The 24,475-nt window shown below is 52.1% G+C and overlaps 1 protein-coding gene across 5 annotated transcripts in view; it reads right to left on the bottom strand.

Moving 5' to 3' along the window:
- Positions 1-16,042, bottom strand: part of GRID2IP (Grid2 interacting protein) — a 34,924-nt gene extending 18,882 nt beyond the window's left edge. For 4 of the 5 annotated variants that reach the window (XM_074345622.1, XM_074345624.1, XM_074345621.1 and 1 more), the window contains exons 1-3: positions 3,590-3,709; positions 714-962; positions 401-486 (exon numbers count right to left, since the gene is read on the bottom strand). In XM_074345622.1, coding sequence (XP_074201723.1) covers positions 401-486; positions 714-962; positions 3,590-3,624 — 370 coding nt within the window. In that variant the 5' untranslated portion in view covers positions 3,625-3,709. Of the gene's footprint in view, positions 1-400; positions 487-713; positions 963-3,589; positions 3,710-8,837; positions 8,993-15,620 lie in introns of those variants that run through there. The other variant, XM_074345625.1, reaches the window with a different exon arrangement.
- Between the last annotated feature and the right edge of the window lie 8,433 nt (positions 16,043-24,475).

The raw sequence follows: 24,475 nt of genomic DNA, 5'->3' as shown, positions 1-24,475 counted from the left end.
GGAGGGGAGTCCAGATTTTGGGGGCTGGGGGCTGGACGGTGGGAAGAGGCTCTGAAGCCCTGCTGCCTCTCTGAGTCTGGTCTGCCCAGCAAGTTCCCAGTGCGCAGCCGGCACAGGGAATGTTGTCTTGGGAGCAGCCTGGGCATCAGCTCTGTCCTTGCTGCCCCAGGTCCCAGGCACTGCCCCTAGTCCTCCCTGTGGATATAGGAAGGTCTCCATGGAGAGCTGAACTTGGAGGGGGTTTGCCCTGACTTGGGAAGATGGATGATTTGGATCTGCTGCTCTGGGACACTCAGAGGACACAGCTACTTGAGGTTGGCACCTGAACAGGGGAGGGGTTGCTGAGCACCGGCCTCACAGAGTTCTTTACCCCATCCTGAACAACCCACCCACCCCTCACCAGGCAGGACAGACTCGATCCAGACAGGCCCGTGGCCGCGCAGCGTGAAGCCGAAGCTCTTGTTGCCCTTGTAGACTCGGACGGTCCTGGGGAGAAAGAAGGTGAGGGGTGGAGGGCGGGCAGCGTGCCTTTCCCTGGGGAGAGGAGGCGGAGGGTGCAGGGGATGGCGATGTCCCGTGTCCTGCTCCCCTTAACCTCTCCTGGTCCCCGACCCCCAGGTGTCCTCGTTTCGCCCCCGCACCCCCTGCCCAGGAGTCCATCCCGAGCCAACCGACCGAGATGTCCGCAGCGCGTGCCCGCGCGTCCCGGGTACCTGCGCGCGCCCCCGGGGCCGGCGCGGCCGCCCAGCAGAGAGGCTGCCTTGCGCGGGGGCGGTTCGTCGGGGCGGCGCGGGGCGGCGCTGGCGCGCGTGGACACCAGGAGGCGCTCCGGCCGCTCCTCGCTACGGCTCCGGCGCAGCCGCTGCGCGCCCTGCGCCCGCCGGGCGCGGCACAGCTTGCCCAGGAGGCCCTGCGACACCACCTCGTCGAAGCGCGCCCGGTGCTTCTTGGGGATGAAGATCCTGCCAGGGAGGACCGCAGAGTCGGAGCACGCCCCGGGACAGCGCCCCTAACTCGGCAAACCTCCTCCCAGAGTCGCCTCTTCGTGAGCGCCACCCTTGGCCTCTCCTCTGCACCCAGGGGTGGCGGGGGAATCAGCAGTCTGCACCCCAATGCCCTCCCTCTGGGCCCGGACTTGCGCCCCAACGGGCCCGGGCCACACGAGGACCACAGTGCCCTGATCGCTCTACTTCGGGAAAGTCACGCTCCCACTGTCCCCATTACTCTGGCCTCAGGGACTTCAATGTCTCCAAAACCCGTTCATGGATTCCAGGACCCGTTCCTCCTCTTGCCTCTGTCTTCTCATCCCTGGCCTTTCCCGGACTCCCTCAACTCATGCCCTTGGACCACCCAGGCCAAGTCCCAGCCAGGGATCCCCACCATCCGCCTTCTCTGGGCCTGATTCCGGGCAACACTACTGGAGAAAAATGAAGCCACAATCCGCTGTGGGGGTCACACTTCCCCTAGACCCTCATCAGACTCTCAGGCTCCTAGCTTGCTCCTCCGGCCAGCCCTCTCTACATGTGCCTCCTCTGAATGCTCCAGGACCACCACGTCCAGTCCTGTTTCATAGGCTGCTGCCCAGGCTGCCAGCCCTGCCCAGTACACTATATCCGCTCTGGTAGCTGAACTGGGTTTGCCCTTCAACCTCCAACACTGGCCTTGCTCCAGGTGCTGGATTTCAAAGCTGAAGGTGCTGTGGTTCCTGCTCTTAAAGCACTCACCCTGGAAGTGATGAGAGGCAGGGGAGAGATCCCAAAGTCCCCTGTCAGGGTCCACATCCTGGAATGTTCCCTTGGTGCCTATAGGTCTCCTCTACAAGGCTGGAAGCTTCTTAGGGCTGGGCCTGTAGCTTGGCTATGAGCCACAGGAACTAGCCAGGGCTTGGCACATGGGAGGGGCTCAATGATTCAGTAAACAGGAGGTCCACCAGTGGCCCACCCACAACTCTTAGTAATGGCAGCTGTTAACATCCTGGTGGACTCCCTGGCCCATGGTAGGGGATTCTGAGGCTCAGAGAGGATCTGGAGCTTCCCCAGGTTACACAGCTGCCCCTTGGCACCACTGAGATGGAAGGCCAGCCTCTGGGCCTCAGCACAGTGGCAGGTCTCTCTCTGGGGCCCCTGAAGTTCTGGTTGCTAGCAAGGCCTCCCTGGCTGCATCCCAATACTCCTTGCCCTGTTCTTTGTACCAGAAGCCAGTGCCAAGGGCATGGTGGGGGGAGGGGGGAGCAGTGGTTTTGAAGCCAGCTGGAATACAACCCTTCTGATGTCACCCAGTGGCCCTGACTCAGTTCCCTAGACCTCTGTGGGTAGGTTTAATATGGCCAAGTGGGCAGACTAAGCTGCCAGGTGGGAGGGCAGGGATGTGGGTCCTTGGGGAGGAGGGTGCATCAGGGCTGGCCTCCCACCCCACAGTGAGCTTTGCTTCAGATCTGGATGTTCCAGGAAACCAGGAGGCTAGAATGATGGCCTGTTCGACTGCCAGGAGAGTCATCACCCGATACACTCGTCCTTACCCACCCCCAGCAATTCCTGAAAGTCTAGAGCCTCAGCCCCATTCCCCAGATGGTCACTCAAGGTCTCCAGAACCTGACATCTCCAGCTGCCCGGTCTGCACATTGCCCACATGCCTCACACCCAGGCAAAGCAGGGATCACAAGCTGGAAACTGTCTGTCTTACACTTTGGGCTCCAACTCCAGGCTCCAGAAGGTATCAGCCCAACACCTCCAGCCTCTAGGTCCAACCTGCCACCCTCTAGGAGCAATGAGAAAAGGCCTCCTCCTCCCTCTCCCGTGGGAACCAGGATGAGTCACCAACTGCACAGGTAGGAGAAGGTTGGGTGGCCTATTCCCTCCTCAGGGTCCTTGGGGCTGAGATGGAGGCCAAGGCTGCCTGGTGTGCCAGATGCCCTTCCAGGTTGGTGTGGGCCCTCCAGGCGGCTCAGTCTGGCCCTGGGTCTGCTCTGAAATAACTGACCCAGCATAACCAGGCGCAGTGGGGCCTCACGGACCACTGTGGCCGATCCATCAATCAATGCCCCTTTTTCCTGACAGCCTGGCCATGGCTACCCCAGGACTCTCAGGTCCCTGCTGTGCTTATAGGATTCTCTGAGCCCACAGGCTTCTTTCCCGGGCCACACAATGACCTTGCACTCAGAGTCAGTCCTTTTCTCTCTCGGGGGTCAAGTCTAAATCCAACTCCAGATTCCTACCAGGCGCTCCCATAGGGTTCTCTCTCTCCACCACATTCCCTGCCTCGTTCTCTATCCACTTCCCCCCATCAGTCCAGTCGTAGGAAGGAAAGAGGGCTTTTCAATCCAGCCCTTGGTCCCAGACCCGAATCCCGACCCCTAGGGCCGCAGTTGAGTTTTGGATGCCCAACGGGAGGAATTTGCCCCTTTATACCCTTCTGGTTTATGTCCACCCTCCCAAGCCCAAGCCCCCAGCCAGGCTCGGTAGGTGCCCACCCGGGGCAGTGAAGCCCCTCAGTGCCCCTGCCCCACCCCTTTTCAGGTCAGCCAGAGGCAGGTCCGTCGCACCAGGGTGCACGGTTCCCGGGGGCTCGGAGCGCGGTCGGGAAAAACTACCGAAAGTGCCGAGAGAAGCCCTGGTCCTTCCCCATCTGGAGCCGGCGACGGCGGCGCGGCCGGTGCGGATGGGCAGAGGATGGCGAAGCCCGCGAGCAGAGCAAGGGCGCCGCGATTCCACGCGCCTCTGCGGGGCGAGCGCGCTCGGCCCCTCCCGAGCAGGCTGGGCCTGCGGCCCGGAGCCCGCCCCTTCTCTGGTGGCCCCGCCCCGCCCCGCCCCTCCGGGGGACCCTTTAGCTTGCTCTCTGGAGCTGGGGCTGTTCCAGGCCGTCAGACTGCCTCCTCTTGGACCCCCTCCATCAGTCCCTCCCCATGCGCTTGGCCTCGCCTCCCACCTCTCGGGCCGCTGCACCCAGGTGCGTCTCTAAACCCGGCTGCAGCGAGACTGAACTCGGCAGCATAGAAGCTCCAGCTGCCTGGTGTAGAGCCTGGGAAGGCTTTCTGGAGGAGGTGGCCTGTGCACTGGGACTCAAGGATTCAGCAGATGTGGGCCAGAGAGAGGAAACCCTCTCTACCCACCCAGGGAGAAGCTCCAGTGGAGAAGGGGCTAGAGAGGGAGGCCTTGAATGCCATTATCAGCCACTCAGCTGGCACTCTGAGAACAGTGAGGAGCCACGGGAGGGTCTAAGGATTTAAGAGGACGGGGAGGGACCCCAAAGGTTTTGGTGCACCAGTGGAGGGTTGAGGCTGGGAGGGGAACAGGGAAGGATGTTGGGAAGGGACAAGTGGCCAGATTCTAAAACACAGGCAGTAGAGTTAATGAGACCTGGTGAGTGAGGAGGGGACAGCCAGGCTGGGGCAGGTCCCAGGTGAGGGGGGTGGTGGGGAATAAAGGGCCTCCCTGAGATGAGTATGTCCTACCCAGAGAGGAGAGGGGAGGACCACCTAGAGGAGGATGGAGATATAACAGGAAAGGCGGTCTGGACTCTTCCTCTGACTCTGGACCTGCCAATCCCTGGAAATCAGAGCAAGAGCAGACCCCAGGGACCCCACTGCATTGTCATTTCTCGCGGATCCAAGTCCTGGCTTCAGGTCGGAAAGGGTGAGAATCTGAGTTCTGAGGACCAAAGGACAGATGCCAGGGAGCCAGAACAGGGCATCAGTAAGGACATCCACATGAGGCTCTCTCCCACCAGCAGGCGGCCGCCACCCAGACAGGCTGGAATGGCAGAGGCGGGAAACCCCTGGGACTTTGCCTCCATCTTAGTCTTTAGCAGAAAGATCTTACAGGGTCCTGCCTGTGGGTTCCTGCAGCCTGTCACAGGGAGGCCCCTGCACACCTGACAGTCAGTCTCTGTGCCTGTCCAGGCCATGCCAACCAAAACACTCCAGCCCCCCATGCCTGGCCCCAGCAAGTCCACCACCCTGGCATGGCCTCTCAGGGCTGCATTTCTCCCCTGTAGCAGCAGGAAGCCAGAGCAAGTCCTCATTCCGTGTCCTCCCCAGGCCTGGACTCAGCCTGGCCGGGGAGAGAAATGTCTGAAAAACCCTCACAGTGAGCACAGCTCCCTGACATCCACAAGGCCACAGCCATCCCATCACAGTAGAGCATTTCTGGTTGTTTCATAGCAGCTGCGATGGCCCAGCATCCAGAACCAGGCCTGACCGAAGCCCGTGTGGACTGTGGGCACTGGAGACGTGAGCACACAGTAGATGCTCCCGCTTGAATCCAGACCCAGCCAGCAGTGCACATGCTGCCTTGGGGCCAGGCTCCCCCCTCCACCACCCCAGCATAGTGAAGGCACCAAGGGGCCAACAGCTGGTGCATCTGGCCAGATGACCCAAAGCAGCATGGGGTGGGCCAGGCTGGCCTTTGCTGAAATGTTTGCCCCAGCAAGAGGGTACCAAAGGCAGATCATGTTAGGCCAGTGTTTCTCAGTCAGGGGTGACTTCGCCCTCTAGAGGACGTTTGGCACTGTCTGGAGACAGTTTTGGTTGTCACAAAACGACAAATGGGAAGGCGGTGTGCTACTGGCATCTGAATCGAGGCCAGGGATGCTGTTAAACATCCTACAATGTAGAGGACAGCCCCCAACAATGGAGAATCATCAGGCCCCAAACGTCAATAGTGCCGTGGTTGAGAAACCTCTCTAGGGAGAAAGAGACCTTCCCTAGGGAAAAACAATGCTAACTGAGCACATGCTAGCAGCCCAGCACTTCCTCCCACAGAGTGTCACAGAATTCTCCCAATAACTTTGAATGATGTTGTCTCTGACACCTGTCATTAAAGCACAAGAGGGTGAAGGAGGTGCTCACACCCTATCCCCAGATTCTCAACTAATCTCTTTTCTGCTTGCAGTTGGTGGAGTTCCTTTATACACGTTCCAACCAAGAACCCTGCTGTGGACACCTAGAAATGACTAACCCCATTTTTATTAATAAACTGTAGAGGTTGGTTAACCTGCTCAAGGTTGCCCAGCCAGTGAGTGAAGCTAGGTTTTCCAGGATTCAGAATTCCAGCTCCCTCCATCACCTCATTTTCTTCCCTCTCCAGTCCCTCCCCCTTTCTGTATATTTCCTGAAACACTAGCAGTGAGCAAAACTGACTTTGCTTTCCTGTTCCCCCCCAACCGCGTCACATTTTCCAAACTGCCTGGCCTGTCCTAATTAGTCATTTTATCTCTTCATCAAATTGGGATCCCTTTGGGGACAGACCCAAATTAGGCTGTGAGCCACAGGATTAACTGCGGTTATAAGGAAAGATGAGACCCTGTACTTGCATTATTGCCCCTGACCCAAATCTCACCTTCACGGCCATGATGAGAGGATGAGGCCACGCTGCCCAAGATGATGATGGACACGTCCTATATGTGTGCTTCCTATACGGCAGCCACTAGCCGTATGTGGCCACTGAGCACTGGAAATGTGGCTGGTGAGACTGTGAAGCTGAATACTAAATTGCATTTTATATTCATTACATTTAATTTTAAATAGCGATGTGTGGCTAGTGGCTGCTGAGCTGTGTGGCCCAGCTTCATGGTCGCACTACTCCTTCTCTTTTCTCCCCAAGCCTTCTGCTTTGGCCACAGAGGGCACCTCTCAGAGGCCAAATTGTGATTTGTGAACCACAAGGAAGGGTGGTTCACAGCTAGCCACTTTTGGGTACCTGGGGCTGGGGGCTGTATGGTATCACCCTCACCTTGACACTCTGGGGTCCACCTCTGTGGCTAGCTGCCTGGCCCTGATGAAGTATCTTCCTACCTCCACAGGACACACTGCCAAACCCCACTGGTCACTGCCTGAGCCACAGCACTGGAACCTGCTGCCTCCTCTGAGGAGCCTGCCCCGATTGCCCAGTGTTGAGTTTGCCCTCAGCTGCCCCTCAGCTGGTGCTTAGCCCTCAGAATCACAGAACACTGTGTCTGAGGTTCCTCCATGCCTTCTCTGAGCTCTCTCTGGAAGATGCTGCATGGGGATCACCACTGCATCCCTGAAACTCTGTACTTGGGCCACTGGAGCTTGGGGGTGGGGGTGGGGACGTGGGGGATGGGTGGCTGAAGCCACGCTGCCAGGGCACCCCTCTCCCTGCAGAGCCCAGCTGGGCACCGCCCCCTCCTCCAGCAGCCTCCCCAATTTTCCTGTCGCACTTGACACGCGCTGACAACAGAGGCTGCTGTTCATCCTCCCAGTAGCGCCCTGGGGATGCTGCGGGGACTGGGCATCCCCGGGTGTCCAGGGCTCCCGCTTCCCGAGCTCTCAGTCAAGCACACCCAAGGAGGGAGTGCCTCCTCCACCTTGGCTCTTCCTGACCCGCTGCTGGTCACTTGGGGACGAGCTGCAGACAGGAAAGGCAGGCATGGGGGCTGTCCCGGGAGGCAGGCTGGCCCGGCAGAGGCGGCAGGGATGGAAGCCCGGGCAGCGCAGAAGGGGGATGAGGGGGACCGAGAGGGCCTCCAGCTGAGTCTGGCTGCTAGCAGCCTTGAGACACGCGGGCCAAATTCCCAGGGGGCAGCCTGGCCGCCCGACCCGTGGCCCAGCTCTGGTCGGGAGGGGTGGGGTTGGGGGCTGCCCATCCATCACCTCCCCAGGGAGCCTTCGGCGCCAGCATCATCTCCACTGCAAATTTGGCGCTAGAAATAACTTTTTTCTCTCTCTCCAGATTCTCCCAGCAAGGGGTAGGCCCCTAACTCACCCCAGGCAGCTCATGGTGGCCTCTTTCGGTGGCCTTTGGTGCTCCGCTGCAGAGCTGAGATGCCGTGCCTGGTGCTGCGCCCGGTCTTGGGGCGTGGGGGTGGCCAGCCCAGTCCCTGACATTGGCCAGGCCCAGAGGGAGGGGCAGGCTGCAGGGTGAATGGCAGCGAGGGGAGGGGGTGGGCTGAGCCCAGGAAGGGGGAGGGGCTGGGTGGGGGAGCAATCGGGGGCCCTGGTGGCAGGAGGTGGAGAACCAGCCTGGCAGGATCCTGGCAGGGAACGCATCCCCCCCCCAGGGGGGCCTGATCCAAGCTGTGTAGTACAGGGCATGGCTCTGGCAAGACATGGGTGGGGGTGGGAGGGTTTTCGAGATTCCCAGGCCACTCCAGGTGTGGACGTATCAGATTTTTTTTTTTCCCTTGAAGGATAAATCTAGAGGGTCCAGAACTGAGCAGAAAGTGACAGCTGGTTCATGTTCTTGTGGCTGCTACTCATTTGCTGTGTGACTTTGGACCAGTCCCTTAACCTCTCTGAGCCTCAGTCTCCCTCCGTGAAATGGGGATAATAATAGTGCTGGTGGGAGTCAGCGAGAGAGTGTTCCCCTAGGGCCCTGATGAGGTTCTTGGCACACAGCTGGCATTGTCTATCAAAGTGCAAAGAGAACACACTGTTTGTAGGACAGGGGGACCGACACAGCACAGCCTCAGGCTTCCTCGCCTTCACGTTGTCATTACTCCCTCTCAGGGAAGAGCTAGGAGTATCTTGGTGTCACGTTGGAGATTTCTGTGATCCAGTTTTGGGACAGAGCTCAGCAGACTGTGACTTCAGGTTGGGAGGTGGGTCCTCTCTGCAGCCTATCCCAGCCCAGCGGTCAGCAGGCCTTCCCTTCTCACTCCAAGTCCAAGTGATGCCCTGGCATCCAGTAGAGCCAACAGCTGCCCCTCCTGGGGTCAGCCTTCAGGGCCACTGGCCCACCTTTGCTCTGGGGCTGAAGAGGTGTTGGGGTCTAGTGAGGAGTGGGCCACACAGCAGCAGCAGCATCTGCGTTGGTGGTGGGAGAGGGGACACCCCTGATCAGACACACCCTGCCTGCCCATCCCGCCCCCAAATGAGTTACCTGAGATTCTCCAGGAGTGGCCCACGGGCCTCAAGGGGCAGCACCAGGGTGAGCGCCCACACCAGGTTGTCCACCCGCTGCTCGGCTGCAAACTGCTTCAGTGCAGCGCACACTTGATCCTTGGCTGATGGCTGGTCCCGCAAGACTTCGTCCACCTGCAGGGGAGGGTCTGATGAATGGCCACAAGGGTCCCGGGGCAGGACACCAGGGAATCGCTCACTTCTACAGAACAGCTGATGTGGGAGTGCCACCTGGGTCCTGTTACGAGCTCCTCACCCAGATCATGTTATTTCAAACTTACAGCAGCCCTACCAGGTGGGCGTGGCCAGTATCTTCACTTTATGTTTAAGGACACGGAGGCTTCTGGAAGTGAGGTGATTTGCCAAAGGCCATCGGGTCAGGATTCAAACCCAGAGACAGCCTTTCTACTGAATATTGTAAGGATCAGAGGAATCAATACAAGAGCTTAAACATGCACCAGGCACTCAGTAATTGCTAGTTGCTATTATTATAATACAATACTCCCTTCCACCACACTGTTCCCCGAGAGATCCCACAGAGAGCATTCTGGCTCCACAAAAAAGCCCGAATTCTGGCTTCCTCAGTGCTCCTTCTGGACTTTTGTTTTCTTCTCCTTTGTGTACAAACCAGCTACTGAAAGCACATCTACTCATAGGAGGCTGTGCAACCGCTGGACACAAGTAGCCTGGTAAGAGTGTCCAAAGCCTTCAAATGTACCCAGTGTTTTACCAATGATCTTGCATCTGGGAACGTATTCTTGACAAGACAAGTGCACAACGCTATACGGGTGGAGAGGTTCACCTCTGTGTGGTTTATAATACTGAGACGTTGGAGGCATTATGGGCTAAATACTTGGAGCACATCTATTAAGGGGATATTTGTATTTCCTTGGCTGTCCAGCCAAGAAGGGAGGAAACCACACACAAGGTGGGAGGCAAGACCCTGGTCCTCATGTTGCAGCCTCAGGCAATCGGAGGCCCTTTCCTAGGGCACTGGCTCCTGGAGGAATGATGTAGAGATGTGGGGACACGAAGCTCGTCAGGGCAGTGGCAGAGCCCTGTAGCGCACCCCTGAGCAGACTCATCCTGAAGGATGTTTAGGACAGCTGTGCCCCAGGTTACCCATCCTTTCTCGGTCCTATGCCTAGATCTCCAGTGTTGATTCTGTGAACTGTTCCTCCCATAAATTCCTTTTGTGTCTAAGTTAGTGGAGTCAACTTCTGTTGTTTTATAGCCAGGTTCACTCCATACTCTGCAATATTAGATACCACTGATGCTAGGGTGAGCATTTTTTTTTTTTGTACTTTAAATTTTAACATCTCTGAGATCAGGTCGTGTCTTACGGCTAGTTGTCATTCCTGTGCGTGTGTGAATTTGGTCATAGGTGTTCATGTTGTTACTTCCACTGAGTTATGTGCTTCACTGGTACTAAATAAGTCCAAGTAAGTCTAAAAGTCCTCTTTCACTAACTACAAATTAAGTGATGAGAAGATAAAGAAGTACATGTCCTGGATGAGTTGCAGGGATTTTTCTTTCTTAGCGGTAAATAAAACAGTGCATCTTGTGATTGATTGTGTTTCAGATTTGATGCAATATGGTACTATTTGGCCAGAGAGATTGATGCCATAGGTCCTTATTTAAAAACCATGATAGCTCAGTAGTAGAGTGTGTGCTTAGCATGAACAAGGTCTGGGTTCAATCCCTAGTACCTCCATTAAAAATTATAATAATAAATACAACCCAATCAAAGAATGGGCAGAAGATCTAAATAGACGTCTCCCCAAAGGAGACATCCAGATGGCCAACAAGCACATGAAAAGATGCTCGATATGGCTAATTGTTAGAGAAATGTACATCAAAACTACAATGAGGTATCACCTCACACTAGTCAGAATGGCCATCATTAAAAAGTCCACAAACAATAAATGCTGGAGAGAGAAAGAAACCCTCCTACACTGTTGGTGGGAATGTAAATTGGTGCAGCCACCATGAAGGACAATATGGAGGTTCCTTAAAAAACTAAAAATAAACTTACCATTCGATTTAGCAATCCCACTCCTGAGCATCTATCCAGAGAAAAATATAATTCGAAAAGACCTATGCAGCCCAATGTTCAGAGCAGCACTATTTACAATAGCCAAGACATGGAAACAGCCTAAATGTCCATCAACAGATGACTGGATAAAGAAATTGTGGTATATTTATACAATGGAATACTACTCAGCCATAAAAAAGAATAAAATAATACCATTTGCAGCAACATAGATGGACATGGAGATCATCATTCTAAGTGAAGTAAGTGAAAGAGAAAGAAAAATACCATGTAATATCACTCATATGTGGAATCTAAAGAAAAAAAGAGACACAAATAAACTTATTTACAAAACAGAAACAGACTCCCAGACATACAAAACAAACTTATGGTTACCAGGGGGAAAAGGGGGTGGATTTGGCCACCTGCACATTGTCTCATTCCCCATGGGCATGTCCACGCAGGAGAGCAGGCTCCCCATGGGTCCTGCTTGCAGCTGTTTCCCCAGCCCTTCCCATCAGAGAGCAATCATCAATAACTCCACATGCATGGATTTCAGTGTCTCTATTGCCTCCTTCCCTTCAGTTCACACCTCTCCCAACCTATGAACAAGTGAAGTCCTCCCCTGACCCTATAATCCTATCATCCTCTTCTTTTTTCTGCCTACACTTGCTATTTGCATACAGCTGGCCTTACCCACTGCAATCCCTCCCCACCACCCCACTTGCCACAAGCACTCCACGACACTGCTCTGGCTAAGGGCCCCAGATGGTGATTCCTAGAACTTGATCTTCAGCCCAGAACTTGCTCCTGAACTTCAGAACTGTATATCCAACTGCTTCCTACATGGTAACACAAGAGATTAAGGAAGGCTTTCCAGAAATAGTGACACTATAGAGATGATTAGCTGGGGCTTCGAGGGCATCCAGCCAGAGGCCACTTTCTGGGCACGCCTGAGTCCTAGTCACGCACATCATAAGTCTGCGTTACGGTCTCTCTCACCAGACATGATGGCCTGAGACCCAGATCTGAGGTCCCACTCCTGTCCAGCCCTAAGCACAGCGCATGGTGCACAGTAGGGGCTCAGTGAATGGAGTGGATGGTTATGGAATTGAATCGAAAGTTGCAAGTGGCTGGCGGTTCTCAAGCTACATTTCCTGCAATTTTCCTGCAATTTTCCCTCCAACCTCGCTTTCCCTCTCAGTGCAGTAACAGGCACCCCTTCTCGAGAACCCACCAGACAGAAGAAGGTGAGTGGTTTTGAAATCAAAGTCAGTCACAGCCTCAATTCAAAGGAGAACATGGCTAGCCGGAAAGACGTTTTATGTAAGGAAGAGGAATAAATAGTTCCTCCCTCCCGGGGCCACTGCCACAGTGTGGTTTTGGTGTCAGCTATTACCCAGATGCTCTCAACCTACATCTAAGCGTGAGGCACCATCACGGGGCACCGATGGATTTTCTATTAAATATCAGATTCTTCAAGAAGGAAAAACTGGGGCAGGGAGAGTGCTGGCGAGAATCCGGGAGCTGATTGTTGAAAACCAATGGGGGGGCCCCAAAGACGCCCTTGATCTTCCTGAGACAGCCTGTTTTGGGGATTTGTCAAGGTGCTTCGTGAGCTCTAACCAGAATCCACCGCTCCCCACTCCCTCTTGCAAGAAACTGCACCACAGCTGACTTGGGCAGCTGGTCTGATTCCTCCCTCGGCGGTCACCACCCTGGCCGTGCTTCCTGGCCAAGTCTGTGTGTCCACCCTGCCCTTCTGGGGGCCCTGACCAGTCCCCTTCTGACTCTCCAGGGACTGGATGGAGGCTGGGACAGACCTTTGGTTCTATGGCAGGTCACCTGGGATCACAGCAGACTTTACTAGTTGCTGTGGTCTGAATGTTTGTGTTTCCCCCCAAATTCATGTGTTGAAAACCTAATGTCCAAGGTGATGGTATTAGGAGGTCGGGCCTTTGGGAGGTGATTAGTCACGTGGGTGGAGGGCCCATGCGTGGAATTAGTGCCCTTATAAAAGAGCCCCAGAGAGCTTCCTCACCCCTTTCACCATGTGAAGACAAAACCGGCAGTCTGCAACTAAAGGGGGCCCACATTCAACCGTGCTGGCACCCTGTTCTCAGATGTCCAGCCTCCAGAGCTGTGAGAAACATATAAATCCCTGTTGTTTATAAACTACCCAATCTGTGGTAGTTTGTTACAGCAGCTGGAATAGATTAAGGCAGATTAGTGATCACCAATATTTCTAGGTCTCCCCTCCTTCCTGGACTCACAGAGGACTACATTTCCCAGCACCCTTTGGGAGCAGCAGTGTGACTAGTTCTGGCCAATAAGCATCGACTGAAGGTGCAGTGCTTCACTTCCTCCCTGAAGTCCTTGAGTTGAGGCACAAATCTTCTGCTTCTATGGGGAATCTTGGAACTTCACATTGAGGTGGAGCAGTCTGGAATGCTGGCACCTCATGTAGAGGTCAGCCACCTTGGAGAGTCACCTGGACTCTTAGAGGTCCAGGGTACGGGTGAAAAATGAACTGTGGTGGGTGCAAAGGCACTGAGATGTTTGATGTTATAACAACAGAGCCTATTCTGGGGATGGGAAGAAAGTCACATCTTTTGAGGAGCTGGAACTTTGAAGGCCAGAGCTGAGTCCTGTGTGTATGTGTGAGAGGGAACTTGGTTACAGAGGCTGACCTGCTTGGGGGCCTGGGCTGAGAGGCTCCAGTGGGGTCCTTCGCAGACAAGAGGTCATGCCAGGGTGCCTGGTGGAGGTGAGGCTCCTGAGGGGGGGGTCAGTTTAGAAGAAGTGAAGACTGGACCAAGTTTAGGTGCTGGAGGAGGCCAGGTGGGTGGGGATCTGATACCTGGACAGAGAACTGGGAGCCATTCCTACAATAGCCAAACTCCAGCAGAGCTTCCAGGTCCCCGACGTCCCCCAAACCCTATGACCAAGCCGTGCCAAAGGGAAGACTGAGCAGTTCCACCCCTATGGAGGACAAGGAAGGGTGTCTGAATTTAAGCATCCAACTACCAAGCAGATACTGAATTTCTAGTACATTGAGCTTGGCATCTAACAGGCCTGAGCCCTCGGCAGGGAGCGGGGAATGTCTGGGCTCCAGACGATTTCCTGGCTCCCTTGTTCTGTTGGAGTCTCAGCCAAATGAGGGCCTTCAGACCAGATCTGAAGGCCCTGGAGGAGGTGTACGAGGGTGGATGGCTTGAGGTAGTTGCTGCACTGAGACCTGGCCAGTGGCCTGAGGGAAAGATGACCATACCAGGCAGCCTCATCCTCCATAAGTGTGTCCCATCCAGGCTTCCTGGGTTTGCCTGGATTTGTCCAGTAATGGACTACGCATCTGCAAATTAGGGACTTCTTGGGATTCTGGCCCAAGGCCAATTCCAACCTCAGTCTTTCCTTCCCAGCCTCAGGCCCCCACCTCTCCTGGTGGCCACTCCTTATTTCCTGCAGGTGACTCGGGCCTTGGGCTCCTCCTGTGGCTGGAGGCCTCGGCCATTCCAGGCTCCTAACTCTCAGTCCTCAGGGAAGCAGTAACTTTCCACCTGAGACCCCTCAGAGCCTGTTTGTGTCAAAGTCTGACAGGAAACACCTTTGGAGGTTTGGGGGACCCAAACCAGGGCTTCCTGTGGCCAACCTGCCAGCCAGACTGCTGTGCAAGTCAGGGCCACATCTCGGTTTTGTGGGGGCTTGAAATAGGTGTGGCTCTGTTAAAAAAGAACATTATGTACAATGGTCTTAATGTTTGTGTCCCCCCCCCCCAAATTTATATATTGAAATCCTAACCCCCAAAGATGGGGCCTCTGGGAGATGCTTAGGTGATAAGGGTAGATCGCTCATGAATGGGATTAGTGCTCTTATAAAAGAGAGATCCCCTAGCCCCTTCCACTCCATGAGGTCATGACAAGAAGGCAGCTGTCTGTGACCCAGGAAGCGGGTCCTCACCAGACACTGAATCTGCTGGCACTGTGCTCTTGCACTTCCCAGCCTCCAGAGCTGTAAGAAAAAAAATCTCTGCTGTTCATAAGCCGCTCGGTCTCTGATAGAACCTTATAGCAGCTGCAGCAGAGCAAGACCCTATGTTACTAATACAGGCAATGAAAGAATGGTCCACTGCTACCCACAACGTGGGTGAAAGTCACAGCTGTAAAGATGAGTGAAGAAGCCCAGCATCAGAGAGTACGTGCTTTGTAATTCCATTTACATGAAGTTCACAAACAGACAAAAGTCACCTGCAACGATGGAGGTCAGAACAGTGGCTACATCCTGATGGGGCAGATAGACACAGAAAGGGGCACGCGGGAACCTTCCAGGGTGAAGGAATTAGTCCGGGTTCTGCATTCTACTATTATCTATGTTCTGTTAATGTACATTCTGATCAGGATGATAGTTATAAGGGTGTAAACCTATGTAAATTTTATTGAGCTGTACAGTTAATTAATGTATTTACTGTACATCTGTATTACCTCCGTAAGAAAGAAAAGCAACTCCCATAAAACAAGGAAACAAAAATTAGAAAATAAGGTAGAGGGCTTTCAAGCTTGAGCATTATTACATTTCCAGTAAACCTGTGCCTAGAACTTTTCTCAGCTCCAGGCCCACTCCCGGCCTCAGGGTCTGCCCCGACCCTGACGTGCCCAGCCCCAGGGCCCCTCTAGAACTCCGCCCCTAGAGCCCCACCCGCTGCTGCCCCGCCCCGCCCCGCCCTACGCGCCCTACCTTGCGGCTGAACTCCTGGGCCCTGCGCCTGCGCTCTCGGTGCACGGCGTCGGGGTGCTTGCGGCCCGCCAGGCGCAGCAGCTCGCGGCCCAGAGAGAGGCCGCGGCCGGAGCGTGGGGGCCGCAAGGCTGTGGTCAGGGGCGCGGGATCGGATCCCGTGTCGGGGCCGCCGACAGGGCCAGGGAAGACGCCCAGGCTGGGCGGCACACGCGGGCAGCGCCGGGCCAGGCGCACGAGGCGCTCGCGGCTCAGGCCGCCCACGGCCAGCCCTTCCACCTCCAGGATCTGATCCCCGGGCCGCAGACCCCCGGCGTGCGCGCTGCTCCCCTCGGCCACCTCCAGGACGAAGCAAGGACCCGAGCCGCCCAGCCGGAAGCCGAAGTCCTCGGGCCAGCCCTGGTTGGTGGCCGGCATGGCAGCGGTGGTCGTGCAGCTGGAGAGGGAGAGAGACCGCACAGGGGATTCCTTGCAGCCTTGCCCGCCGGGCTGCGCGCTGCTCAAAGACCTAAGGCATGTACCAGTCTGGGTCTCTACTATCTCTCTGCCTCCATGTGGATAAGCCATCATCTGACCTCCTGGATCCAGCTGTGCCTGAAATTCACCAACTTCCATGTGATATAGCTCACAAATTCCTACTGACTTAAGGGTTATTTGCCCTTTGCATTGTAAGACTCTCTTGATCTCCTTGGGGAAGCATGGTATGGCTGATCTGGGGTCTCTGGGCTCCTGGCTCTAGGACAGGCTCAGGAGGAGGGGAAATGCCTCTATCCTCCAAAAGTGGACGGATTCTGTGGCCTGGAGACACAAACACATCATGGGGAGGTAAGGGTGACTGTCCTGGATGGAACAGTCTATGTGTCTGTTTTCCCATGTCTATTTAGAGCAGGGATTCTTTACAGGAGCCAATGAGTAGGTAATATGAAACTGTAGGTAATATGTGATATAAAGGCTTGATTTTCTGGGGGAGAGTCCATAGTTCTGAGGACTTCTTGACCCTGGCTTAAAACCTCTGAGGGCTGGATTTTGAAGACCCTGGTCTCAGTGCCCCTCACCCCTCCACAGATGTTTGGAGACATCCTCACCCACCCTATGGGTGTCACCCTCCCATTGACTCCTCCTGGAGGCTGGCCTCTCCCAGGACATCTGGGGAACACTTCTTAGAGCCCTTGGAGTTGGGAGCTAGGAGGAGGCCCAGCTTCCAACAGCATTATGGGCTGGGAGGAAATGTCCTTAAGTGACATCCAATGAGAACCTGTGTCACCTGGCCACCAGAGGGCACAGCGTGAGAGCTCCTCACACTGGGTGGGGTGGAGGCTTCCACACCTAAGGCTGGCTGGTTCACTCCCAAGCCCACCCCAGGGGCCCTCATCATCCTCTGCCAGGTGACAGTGGAACCTTGGGGACACTCATTCTGTCACGTGGTGGCAGCATTGGACTCCTGGGTCCACTGGACCCAGGTTGAGTGGAGGCATCACTGTGTCTTGGAGGGGCCTGAGATCAGTTGTTGTACCGTGAGAGAAGCAGTCAGCTCCTCCACAATCAAAGAGGGGCTGACTGGAAACTCGGAGTTGGGGGTGTGGGCATCTGCTCCCCCACCATGTGCACACCTATTTGGATCAGCACCCTGTGTCAGGGCTGCCTATCAGAGGCCACAGCAGATGACTCCTAAGGTCTACACTCAGCCTGTGGAGCCCACAGGGCGGGAGATGCTGCCAGCATTCGGAACCCCCTTGGGCTTTTGAGCTGTGTCCAGCCCTCTGGTGTGTCCTCCGCCCTGCAGACTGACCTAAACTCTCTCTCACCCCCTAGGAGCTCCCCATCTGGGCCACTCTCTCCTCCCTCACCTTCACCTGGAAACAGGAATCCAGCCCCAATCCAGGGCTGACTGAGCACGAGAGGGAGGCATCTGAGGGCTGCCTGTCCCAGAATGTTGGATGCCGTCCCTGCCCACCCCCCCAGGTTTGCTCACCTTCTTTCCTGGTGATGGCAATGGCTGCAGTGACAGAGCCCAGCGCTTGCGGGACGCCTGGGGACACTTGCTTGTTGCCAGCCCCCTGCTGCTCAGGGCCTTGGCATCGGTTACTGATGCATCCGCGGTGACAGCTGGAGTTTCTAAGGCAAAGTGATCCTCTGAGTAACCTGAGAAGGCCCCAGTTACCAGGTGGACCAGCAGGATGGCTGGACAGCTTGGCCAGGGCCCAGAGTGGCCGGCCCTGCTGTGTGGTCCTAAGGGGATGCACAGTGGTCTTCAGACGGGAGTGAAGACTGACCAGAGCTGGACCTGGGGCCAGGTCCACCCCTGAGGGTCACAGAGCTTGGCAGGTGGGTTGAGGGGATTCAGTTGGGTTGTTCCGGGGTGCGGGTGTCACTCAGTTCAGGGATGGCAGAGGGGACTGATAAGACTCCATGGGGCATGGGGATCAAGTCCCCACAAAGAACATCACTGCTGGAGCCCCACAGGCCAGGCTTATTGGCAGGAGAGGGGGAGACCCAGGCCAGAAAAAAGAGGTTTGGATGGAAGAAAAAGATGCTGACTTAAGTAATTCTGGAAACGAGTGGAGTCTGTAAAACAAAAGGCAAAAGAACCCTGTACAGGGGTATGGGTTAACAATTCTGAAATCGCACTATCCATGCCCACTGGAATTGAACAATTAAGTCAGTGGATCGTGGGAGCCAGGTTTTCTTGCTGTTGGAGTGGGAGGTTACCAACAAGCAAAAGGGGAAAGCCAGAATAATCCATCTGTGGTACTGGATTCGAGTCGAGGACAGCAGTATGAACTCATGCTTAGCTTACCATCACATCAGAGGGCTAATATGTAGAAATATTTACAGATATGCACACACACAGGTTACCACCTTCACGGTGTTTGCTTGCTCTGTCAGTCGAGAGGGCTTAGAAGCAAGGACATCCCAGCGGCAGTGAGCACAGTCAGTGTCAGATCTGGATTCCTAACATCATTCCCCAGTAGAAGGAGCCCGGGCTCCTGGGAGAAATGACTGGTTCCAGGGCTGGGGCAGGAAGCATACCAGTGAGCCTGGACCATCTTCTGGTGCCAGAGCACAAGGAAGGGCTACACACACATGCACACACACACACACACACACACACACATGGTAGGGCTTGTCAAGGGGACACAGGAGCCAAAGGAAAGGGCTCCCAATGGCCAAAAGTGGAACAATTTGAGCAACAACGTAAATAACATAGTGTTGGGTTATAACCCAAAGTAGAAAACAAATAGCCACAAGTTTACACTGATATAAACAATTGATGAAATAAATGAGGAAAAGAGACAAATCTGTGCAGAAGAATTCCAGATAATTTATACAGCTAATTCTCCTTAAGGAGAACTCCCACCCTTAAGTGTGGGCTGCACGTAGTGACGTCTTTCCAAGGAGGACAGGTGCAGGGGCAGGGAGACAGTGCTTTATGGTGGAGAAACCTGATGAACACGACCTGATTCGGGATCAAGGTCATCATCGGGGCAAATCAGGTTCATGGCATGGACCCTTTATTTGATGTGATGGGTTTGGCACTTTGCCTCTGGGGACTCCTCCACAAAACCCATGACCAGTCTGACTATGACAAAAACTTCAGGCAAACCCACATTGAGGGACATTCTGAAAATAACCTGACTCTTCGAAACCGTTAAGGTCGTCAAAAACAAGGGAAGACTGAAAAACTGTCACAGATTGGAGGAGGCTAAGGAGACCCAGTGCAATGTGGGGCCCTGGGACACAGAAAGCACATGAGGTGAAAACTAAGGAAATCTGGATGAGTTAATAATGATGGATCAATATTAGTTCACTAGTTGTGACAAATGGACAATAGTTAATATAAGATTACAGAAAGAGGGGACATTGGGTGTGGGGTAAAAGGGACCTCTGTACTATCTCTGAGACTTTTCTGCAAACCTAAAACTATTCTAAAATTAAAAGTTTATTTTTAAATCCTCTTCTCAGGATGTGGGGAATGAGGAGAAGATAGATTAGAAGATACTCTTAATAGGTCACCATGATTGAGCTGCATGTTTTCCAGAGTTTGCTTTACCTAAAGGTGCTCCAAGTTACTGTGAGTGTGTGAGTGTGTGTGTGTGTGTGTGTGTGTGTGTGTGTGTGTGTGTGTTAGATGTGTGTCTATGTGTTCGCTAGCCTCATGTACATTATAAACTCTGCTAGGGAGCTTACAGTATATCCTCATTGGAAAAAAAATAGTGTGTCGGGGGTTATAGCTCAGTGGTAGAGTGCATGCTTAGCATGCACATGGTCCTGGGTTCAATCCCCAGTACTGCTTCTAAAAATAAATAAATAAATAAACAAACTGAATTACCTCCCCCTAAAATGCAACAAAAAATGACTTTGAATTATACACAACATCAAAAAAAAAAAAAAAAGAGAGAGAGAGAGAGAAAGAAAAGAAAAGAAAAAATAAAGGAAAAAAAAAAAAGCCACAAGTGAATGAGAGTGTCTCAGAGTGACTGACGGTGTAATTGAACACATCTACGAGCACAGCTCTGAATGCCTGTTAGGCTGCATAATTAGTGTGCTGCGTGGTAAACTGGACATAAACCACAGCAGTCACGTGGCCGACTTGACTTGGGCTGCTCTTCTGTCCTCTTGACTACGTGTTTCTCTACGTGGTAAAAAGTAGTCACCTGACACTGCAGATGGGAATGTAAAATGGTACAACCATTACGAAATATTGTTTGGCAGTTTCTTAAAAAGCTAAACATACTAAACACTTACCAAGAGACCCACCCGTCCCACTCTTAGGTATGTGTTTGCCCAAGAGAAATGAAAGCCAGGATCACCCGAAGACTTGGACGTGAATGTTTACAGCAGCACCCTTCACCATAGCCCCAAACTGGAAATGATCTAAATATCCACTTGCGGGTGAATGGAGAAACATTGTGGTCTATCTGTATAATGGAATGCTACTTGGTAACAGAAAGAAATACAACACAACTATATAGCCTCAAAAGCATTATGGTAGGAGAAAGAAGCTGGTAGCAAAAGGCTCTATGAGTCCATTTATATTAAAATCTATAACATACAAACTGACCTGTAACATCAGAAATCAGATTTGTGGTTTCTGGGGCCGAGGTAGAGGCAAGGATGAAGTGCAAAGGGGTGTGAGACTTCCAGAGATGATGGAAATGTTCTGTATTTTGTTTGTGGTGGTAATTTGACAGGGATATGCCTGTCAAAACTCATTGAATTGTATACTTTAAATGTATGCAGTTTATTGTGTATAAATTATACCTCAATAAAGTTGATTTTTAGAATCTTGAATTGAGGGGTACACCCCTAAACCCTGTAACTTAAATGGGATGGGCAAAGTAACGCCCTGAGCCAGACCTCGTCCTGCACCAGCACTTGTCATAAATTTGTTGTCTCATTTGTTGTCACAACTTTCCCAACAAAGTCAGAATTGCTAGCTCCAGTTTAGAGCGGAGAAGACAGAGATTCAAAGAGTTAAGTGACTTGTCCAGGGTCACAAGCTCATGAGCGGCTGAGACTGTGTTTGACCATCTCTGGGAGACTCATGGTCCAGGACTCCAGAACTGAACGCAGAAGTACACACATCTCAAGTTATGTATCTTTACACAATGGAATACCACTCAGCTATAAAAAAGAATAAAATAATGCCATTTATAGCAGCATGAATGGACATGGAGATTGCCATTCTAAGTGAAGTAAGCCAGAAAGAGAAAGAAAAATACTATATGATATCACTCATATGTAGAATTTAAAGAAAAAAAGAAAAGAAAAGAAAAAAGAAAATACTAATGAATTCATCTACAAAACAGAAACAGACTCGCAGACATAGTAAACAATCTTATGGTTATCAGAGGAAAGGGGGTGGGGAGGGATAAATTTGGGAGTTTGAGATTTGCAAATGTTAACCACTATATTTAAAAACAGATAAAAAGACAAATTTCTTCTTTATAGCACAGGGAACTATATTCAATATCTTGTAATAACCTTTAATGAAAAAGAATATGAAAACGAATATATGTATATATATATATGCATGACTGGGACATTATGGTGTACACCAGAAATAGACACATTGTAACTGACTGTAATTCAATTAAAAAAAAAAAAAAGAACTATGCACATCTCTGCACCCAAAGCCTGGAAATTTTCTTCATCCTCCTTGCTCTATCTTCTTTAAGGCTTCACCCAGGATGTCCCAATAGGCTCCAAATGTGTCCTGGGCATTTCCAACCCTGATCTCAGAAGGTCAAGCCAAGCTGTGGGGAGGCCAGCAGGTGGAAGGAGGGAGGTCTCCTGGGACTCAGGGAGGGGAGGGTCTGCAGGTATAGAAAAAGGAACCTCTGGAGACCCTTGGCAGGTGCTACTGAGAAGGGCTGGCACCCTGGACTCCTCTCTTTATTTTACATCCCAAATCCAAGTAGCAGCAGATCCTGTGGACTCTGTCTTCAGCTTTACAATTATAACCAGAACCTACCTGCTTCTCTCCACTACCGCTGCTGCCATCCTGGTCTGAACCGCCCTCACCCCTCTCCTGGACGGCTTCCCCAGACCACTCACTGGTCTTCCCTGGCCCCCTGCAGTCCGTTGTCAACGTAGCAGCCAGAATGACCTGTTGAATCAAAAGTCAGATTATGTCCCTCCTCTGCTCGAAACTCAGACCATCACTAAGTCCTCACACTGGCCTGCAGGACCTACCCAGTCAGGCCCGTCGCACCTCCCTGACGTTCCCTGCTCCTCTACCCCTTGCTGTCTCCCTCAGTGCATGGGCCAGGCATGTTCCTACCACACTAGTTCCTTCGCACTAGCTCTTCCTTCTGCCTAGATTGTATTCCTTCAGATGTCTGCACGTGCTCCTCCTGCCTCCCCTGTTCAGATGTCTCCAGTTCCATGAGCACTAGTGCTCCTCTCATCCCCTGCTATCTGTCTATTTCTGTCTAGTTCTCTCACCATCTGATGTGCAGTGTGGCTGATTGATTTAAAATTTTTATTGTCTGCCTCCACCCACTAAAATGCAAGCCCCAGGAGAGTAGGGGTTTCTGTCTGTTTTGTTCATTGCTGCACCTGCAGTACCTAAAACAGCGCTAGTGGGTTCTCAGTAAATATTTGTGAAATGAATGGATACACCAATAAACCCTACACTGAAGCCCTGTCCCTCTAACAGAAGGAAGTGCTTTCTCTCCCCAAGGCCGCCCGTAGTAATCTTAAGGAATCTCAAAGATGGCCCCCAGCGTGGCACATGGTGAGCATGATTTTGTGATCATTATTATATCCAGTAATATTTTGTTCTTCTGACAATTCAATTGTGTTCCCCAAAGTTACAAACCATTAAAAAATTTAACTTTGTATTTTAGAGTAGTTTTAGATTCACAGGAAAATTTCAAAGATAGTCCAGCATCCATATACCCTGTATCCATGTCCCATGTTACTGACATCTCACATGACTACAGCATATTTGTCACAACCAATGAACACAGCTAATTTAGATTCCCCCAGTTTTCACCTAAAGTGCTTTCTCCATCCCAGGATCCCATCCAAGATGCCACACTTAGTTGTCATGTGTCTTCAGGCCCCTCCAATCCATGGCAGTTTCCTTGGTTTCGAGTACCTTGACAGCTTTTTATTTGTTTGTTCACCTGTTTTTGGAAATTTTGCATTCTCACCACCAGTGAATGAGAGTTCCTGTTGCTCCACATCCTTATAGACAATTGGCATTGTAAAGGTTATTTTGGATTTTAGCCCTAATAGGTATAATAGTGATACCTCATTGACATTTTAATTTGCTTTTTCCTAATGTCAAATGATGTTGAGCATCTTTTCTTATGCTTATTTGCCATCTATGTATCTTCTTGGTGAGGTGTCTGTTCAGATATTTTGTCTGTTTAAATTTGGGGGGGGGGAGTAATTTGTTGAGTTTTAAGAGTTTTTTCGTGTGTATTTTGATACAAGTCCTTTATCTGTCATGTGGTTTACAAATATTTTCTCCAGTGGGTAATTTGTATTTTCATTCTTTTAACAGTGTTATTCACAGAGCAAAGTTTTAAATTTGAATAAACTCCAGTTTATTAAATTTTGTGGGAGATTATGCTTTTGGTGCTGTATCTAGAAATTCATCACTAAACCCAAGATTGTGTAGATTTTCTCTTAATTATTTTCTTCTAGCAAACTTTGGAAAACATCCAGCCCAACCCTGGTGCCCTGTTAAGAGTATGTTGTAGTTGACCTGACACCCCTTTCTTCTCCCTAAATAATCCACAGAAATATAACTGTGAACACTACAAAACAGATCCTATTTGTTATGGGCTGAATTTTGTCCACTCAAGTTCGTATGTTGAATTCCTAACCCCTAGTACCTCAAAATGTGACTGTATTTGGAGATAAGGTCTTTACAGATGTGATTAAATCAAAATGAGGCTGTTAGGGTGGGCTCTAATCCAACCTGATGGGTGTCCTTATAAGAAGACGTTGGGACACAGACTGCAGGGATGCGCACACAGAGGCGAGACCACGTGAGGACACAGTGAGAATGTGGCTGTCTACCAGCCAAGGACAGAGGCCGCAGGAGAAGCCAACCCTGCCAATACCTCGATCTAAGACTTCCCAGCCTTCACAACTGTGTGAAAATAAATTTCTATTGTTAAATCCACCCAGTTTGTGGTATTTTTTATGGCAGCCCTACCAAATTTATGCACTGCCATAGTGAAATCTCATTGGAATATGGTTAAAAAGCTCTTCATTCAGGATGGTAGAGAGCTGGTAAGTGTTCTTGGCCACGGAGAGCAAATGAGGGCAGACAAGAATTGATTGGGAAGACTCAATCTTCAGTTTAAAATTGGCAGGTGTCTTCCTCTCCCCGTGCC

This window comes from Camelus bactrianus, chromosome 18 (genome assembly GCF_048773025.1).
Source record: "Camelus bactrianus isolate YW-2024 breed Bactrian camel chromosome 18, ASM4877302v1, whole genome shotgun sequence".
NCBI lineage: Eukaryota > Metazoa > Chordata > Mammalia > Artiodactyla > Camelidae > Camelus > Camelus bactrianus.
The sequence above is the reverse complement of the archived record's forward strand: the minus strand, read 5'-3'. Positions and strand labels throughout refer to the sequence as shown.